Source organism: Hippichthys cyanospilos, chromosome 19 (assembly GCF_059441005.1).
Source record: "Hippichthys cyanospilos isolate Australia breed blue-spotted pipefish chromosome 19, RoL_Hcya_1.0, whole genome shotgun sequence".
Taxonomy (NCBI): domain Eukaryota; kingdom Metazoa; phylum Chordata; class Actinopteri; order Syngnathiformes; family Syngnathidae; genus Hippichthys; species Hippichthys cyanospilos.
In genome coordinates, this window is record NC_142387.1 from 7,412,359 (window position 1) to 7,418,358 (window position 6,000).

General features: G+C 38.0%; 1 protein-coding gene across 5 annotated transcripts in view; it reads left to right on the forward strand.

The window, feature by feature from the left end:
* The window catches only part of odad2 (outer dynein arm docking complex subunit 2), a 49,905-nt gene extending 48,454 nt beyond the window's left edge, over nt 1-1,451 (forward strand). For all 5 annotated transcript variants that reach the window (XM_088402626.1, XM_088402629.1, XM_088402627.1 and 2 more), the window contains one exon: nt 1,288-1,451. In XM_088402626.1, coding sequence (XP_088258752.1) covers nt 1,288-1,413 — 126 coding nt within the window. In that variant the 3' untranslated portion in view covers nt 1,414-1,451. The remainder of the gene's footprint in view (nt 1-1,287) is intronic.
* The last annotated feature ends 4,549 nt before the right edge of the window (nt 1,452-6,000 follow it).

Consider the following 6,000-nt stretch of genomic DNA (forward strand, 5'->3'; position numbering starts at 1 on the left):
TGTACTAATACTCGTTCCTATTATCAAATTTGTCCCCGTGGGAACCCAGCCTTCATAACAACAGTTCTGCCCGCAGGTGATTTCTTTACCACTGACATTCATTGTCCAGCTGTGTGCTCCCAAACACACTCTCTCGCCACTTCAGGATGTTCTGCAGGAAAACTTTGTAAATGATAAATTAAATGTTGCTGATTACTTGGCCGATCAGTAAAAAAATCTCCCATTCTCTGAAATGAAAGTAAAAGATGTGGATAGGGTTGGTGTGTATTTACTCTTGCACTGGCTTTTTAGCGTCATCAGGCCTCTCGCAAATCTGCTGGGACGAGGCCGCTGCTGAGAACGCAGACTAAGCAAGGAATGTTTACAAATGCATTAATAAAGGGAAATAATACTTAGGGGGTGTTAAGGCTGGGAAATTAACATTGTAACTTAAAGTTGAAATCTTCAAAAGTTGAACTTCTATGATTCTATGATTGAGTCCCTTGAAATCAAGTTTTGTCACAAAAATGTCTGTGCATTTATCAAGGTTTTTACCTTCGGTGCTTATTTCGTTCATGTATTGTTGTCACTTTATTATCAATGTAAACAACCCTTTTGAAAATAAAGTGCGGTTGAGGAAACCTCAGTGGCTTGCCATAGGGAATTTAGGAAGAGGCACACATTGAATAAATTTAGCCTCATCCATTTCGCCAGTGTATTTATGCTTACATTTACTTTTATTTTGACTCAATCCCACAACCACCCGCAAACGTAATGTAGTGATTTCACTCCAGATAAAACACGGGGGGGAAGCTCATCTCCCAAAAACACATGGCACTCAGTGGTGGTTTCTATTTCTAAATATAGTAAGATTGTTTCTTTTCCCTTGCTCCAACATGACACAAAACTGAAAATTACAAATCCTTTAGCTGTTCTTTTCTATTTTAAAATTACAATTGTGGAAAATGCAGGAGCGTGCCGCACTGCAATCCATAACTTGTTCCATTACACAAGCCACTAATAGTCAGATATAATCTGACCTTTGGAGCAACGGCAGGGAAACTGAGATGTGTGTTGCTCAGGTTTTGATGTCTAGCCTTAACTGTGTGGCTTTCATGCGAAAATGTGCGCTCGCGTGCTCTATGCTGCGATTATGTATGCTTCAGGAAAAACACACACGAAAACACATCAACACAGTTCATACAGTACATGCATTGCACTTAAAGTGTCTCTTGCAGACCAAAGAGTCCAATGTTTGTCTGTGTTCTTCCTGCCAGCCCAAACCTCTGTCTTGTGTACTCGTTGCAGCCTCTGATCCACTTCATGGGCTCTGATGATGAGAAGGTTCGCAACGCCGCCGCTGACTGCGTGCGCAACATTCGTCTGCTCTTTCCAGGCCAGTCCAGGGCCAAAAAATCAGCACCATGCATGTAATTGAACCAGGTGGCTATAAATAAAATGTTATGATTAAATCCAAACCTCGGACCCGTATTTATTTGCTGTTGTGCTTAATCTTCGTTTCACATCCGTTACCTCATGAAGATGAGGTAATGCGCGTAACGATGACATCATCAGGCTGATTGTTAGACAAACATGTTTACGATCGTTTCCGGTGCACATTTGGAGGTTTCAACAATCGGATGCATGCATTTATTACACGTTTGGGTGTGTGTGTATTTTTTGGCTTTAAAAATGAGAGCTTCTGAGCAGTAACATAAATACAGAGGCCTCATTCAAATAAAATAACACAGACGGACATGCCTTGAGGCTAGTTTCGTTTAGATGAAAAGTTGAGTTGGAAACAACCGACTACTGTATATTGAAAAACATGACAAGAAACTTCTGTTTGATCGGTTGAAATTCTTGATGAAAAAATAAGTCAACATAATTTACCGTCCTAAGATTGAACTTGAGCTGAACTGACTGGATATAAATACTAATTGTTTATCATCATCTACACCTAAAATGTGCCTGTGTGAAATGGTTAGCAATTAGAATTAGATTAGAATTAGCGCCCTGTGATTTCCAAGGTCAAAAAACACAAGCATTTAGGTCCCACCTTCATAATGTTATTTGTCATTTCCACATGTAATATCGTCTGTAAATTCACTTATAGACGATGCTTAAAAAGTAAAACAAAGAGTGTAGCTGCAACGAGGTCAATAACTTCCTGTTAATCTTCTTCTGCTGCTGCTCCTTGGCGAACAGTCTGGGCATGTTTTATGCTTGACTGGCCTCTGTCATTTGAACTCCTAAAAACCACTTTTTTCAGTTAGAGGTTATATTCTTAGATGATTCAGCTCGAGTGCGTTTTGGCCAGTACACATTTTTTTTTCCTCTCATTTCGGAAACTCCATGTGCTAATATTAACTGACATAATCTCACTGATGAAGAAATCAATATGTGTTTTTTTAGGCACGCAAATGGCATCAGTCTTTTGGTCACTAGGTGGCGCAAACAAGATAACAAATGGAGTCATAGGTCAACAGGATCTTAGCATACGAGTGTGTTTCGCTTAAGTGCAACAACTATCGATGTACTGCTGTGGTACGCCGGGCCCACTTTGAAATAATTGAATTTTACTGTTTGTCACGCTTTGTTTTTTTTAATCGAAGGTTAAAACTTTGCTGCCATTTCATCATTGTGTGGCTCTGCAAGAATGGTCAGTGTAGAAAACAGTTGTGCAGCAACAGCTCTGAAACGGATAGCGACCTATTTTTAAAGTCGACTTACCCGGCTTGGTCCCCTTTTTTTCCCAGCACTTAAAGGAAGTAACTGCAGGTTACTCTGTTGAGATTTGATCAGTTTTTGCCACATTTTGAACATGTATCAACTTATGGAAATTTAATTTCAGAGGCTTCATAGTGAATCATAAAAACAGAAGTTTCTTTTCCACTCAGCAGTGGATATGGGTTATTTTTGTTGCTTGGATTTCTTGTTTGATTGTGTTTCCCATAGATACTCAAAAGTTTCTGTGGCTTCTCCCAGCCAATCTTTTTATCCCCTGGTTTGGTTAACAAACCTAAACCCACCCACATCTTGTTTGACTTCAGCGCAACAGAATTTGGCACATTGTTCTCTCATGTTTGTCAGTCTATTTTAATTCCATTGATCTTAATGCCATGGACGCTACTTTGGCATTTCAGATTTATATTAACTGTGTAATAGAAAAAAAAGCAGAACTTTGGAACAACATGGCCCAAAATCTCCATCAATCTTTTAAACCACTTTTTCGTTTAAACCACTCCCAGCTGTTAGATGGGGTCAAGTGAAGGTGCATGATGCATGGTGGGTTGTGCATGAAAAAGCAACTTCCTGCCCAAACTAAGACAATTTGGAGGAACCCAAAACGCATTCCAAAACAACGTGAACTGTTTTGAAACATTTTAATTTCATCCAGGAAACCTTATTTTGAAAAACTATTTTCAAAACATTGAGGCCAACCATCTTATGAGAAAGTATTAGGGATTGCTCATACAATTTTTATCACTGAAGTAATTATAAAAAAATACAGGCATGAATAACGGGGGGGTCTTAATGTTTTGTTTCTTATTTTCCAGATGGTCAGTAACTTGAATTCATATCCTAAAATAGCGGCTTGGTTGCCTTTTAATCTTATCTTTACTTTTGCTTTCCCGTGTTATAAACAATATCAGTCATTTGCTGCAAAATGATTCCGATTAGAATAAGGATGATTATTGATTTTTTGTTACTTTTTAGTTAGCACCCTGTATGTTCTTTTAAAGCAGTACCATGGAACCTCCTCAGCTTTTGATGTGTCCGGATTTAAAAGAAAAATATCATTTTAAATAGGAGTAGTGAAAAAGAAAAAAAAAAACAATGCAGGAAATCTTTCAAGTTATAGAAAAAAAATGGCTGAACCAGTCCAAATAAATTTCAAAATTGTAATAATTAATTCTTGACTCTTTTCACCTAAAAATGAAACCTACCATAAATATTAATTGGAAAAACGCAATTATTGCCTATGCACCACCTTGTTGAGTAAACCATATGTGCGTTATTTCACCCAATCCTTTGATCTTTACATCAAAGGGAAAGCGTGGAAATAAGCCACAGTGGAGCTGAAATTTCACCCAGGTGGTGACAGTTCAAAGATGGAAATGGCCCAATCAACTTCGTGATCGCACTTCCAGTAAAGTTCCATCCCTTGGCTAAAAATAATGCAATAATGATGTGGAAGAAAGTAACAAAAAAAGTTCAAAATACTGCACAAGGGTTAAACTAGTCCGAACCACATTGCCCCTAGGTTATTCTTTTCTAATATTGTTGACATTGTGCCAGGATGTTTAACATTCAAGCTGAAATAAAACACAGTCACACTTAGCTGCGTGAACCTGATGGTGAACCTTGTGGAGCGCAAGGGAAAGGCTGGGAAGCTGTAGTAAGGTCTGGTCCCTCCAGGGCTTTTGGTCTTGGAGCCACAGCTGAGCGTATTAGCTGGGCCGCAAACCCTCTTAGAAAAGAAAGTGCCACTTTTTCTGGCTCGCTGTCCGACACTGCGACATTATTCAAGGGAAATTAGAGGTTAGGCCTCCACGCCTCAGCATAGGCAGCAATTACGTCCAGCGCTGGCCTTCCTGGTCACCTTTCAACATCCCATGTTTCTCATTGCTGCACATGGAAATAGTGGAGGGATATCCCTGTTGATGTTGTTCCTCCCCTTTGCAAAGAAAATGAGTGCTCTGCTATCTGCCACACCCCTGTGCCTCAACTGCCATGTCTCATCATTGGCGCAACATTCACCTGGGGTTCCAAAGCGCACATTTTTAGCCGTTTTGGAAATACAAGTGATCCTCTAAGGATTACCACAATCATTTGTTGATATTTCAAAATAACAAGAACAAATTTATTGTCAAACTTTTGCCATCATAAAAGCCATTATCTACAGTGTTTTTAATCAGGATTTTCCCAATATGTTTAAGTAAAAGCAGAAAAAAAATGAGAATCTTAGATAAAAAAGAAAAAGTAGTAAAGACTTTTTTTTTTTACTGTTTTTTTACTGTTACTAAGTGATATGTACCGTATTTTCTGGACTATAAGGGGCATCGCTATATAAGCCGCAGGATCAAAATATGAGCAAAAAAAAAAAAAGATTTTTCCCACGGATAAGCCGCACCAGACTATAAGCCGCAGATAATAACATCATATCTTTACGCAAAAAGATGGTATATGAAGTTTATAAGTTTTTTTATGTTGTTTAATTGTTTTTTGTTTTTTTTTGCAACAGACTGAACATTCCTGCATGTTTAGTCCCAACACATTTCTAGAAAATGGATGGATGGATGCATATCTGTTAGTTAAATTGCAGTTAAAAATCTAAATAAATACTTCAATAGCATCTTTTCTTGTCATTTTGTTTGATAGTTTATTTTACTGAACATAATAACACATTCTACATAATTCATATACAATCACAAATACATAAATAAAATCACATATACTGTGTACTGTATATACAATTTACACAACACAAATTTACCTAAAATTTTATACATTCTTTTATTGAATTTAGACATATATTTTTTTAATAATATATTGTTTTAACTCTTTTTGAGCACAGCCATTGATTCACATATTTTCAGTTCTATTTGATAGTTCCATAAATTGACACCTCGAACTGATACGCACATTTGCGTATTCTCACTGAGGTGCACATTTTTGCAAGTGTTGACGTACATTGACGTCAGGGGTTCGTCAAGGTTCATTAATCCCTTACTGGGCACAGCACTGATAGTCTCTAAACATACAAAAACGGCGTTTATTAGGCACACGTTTTCCTATTTTTAAGTCCTAAAAAGGCAAGAATTTTCTGGATTTTAAAGAAATGTTAGAATTTAAGCAATAGCTGTTACGGACGCTTTCGGACTTTTTGCCTGTTTAGACTAATGGCCGAAAACGGGCGCTGTGCCCAGTAAAGGGTTAAAGGTCACAATGAGCGGAGAACATTGGCGAGAGACCGCAGAAGTGGCTGTTTGGATCTCCTCCAGGGTCTTTTCAAGG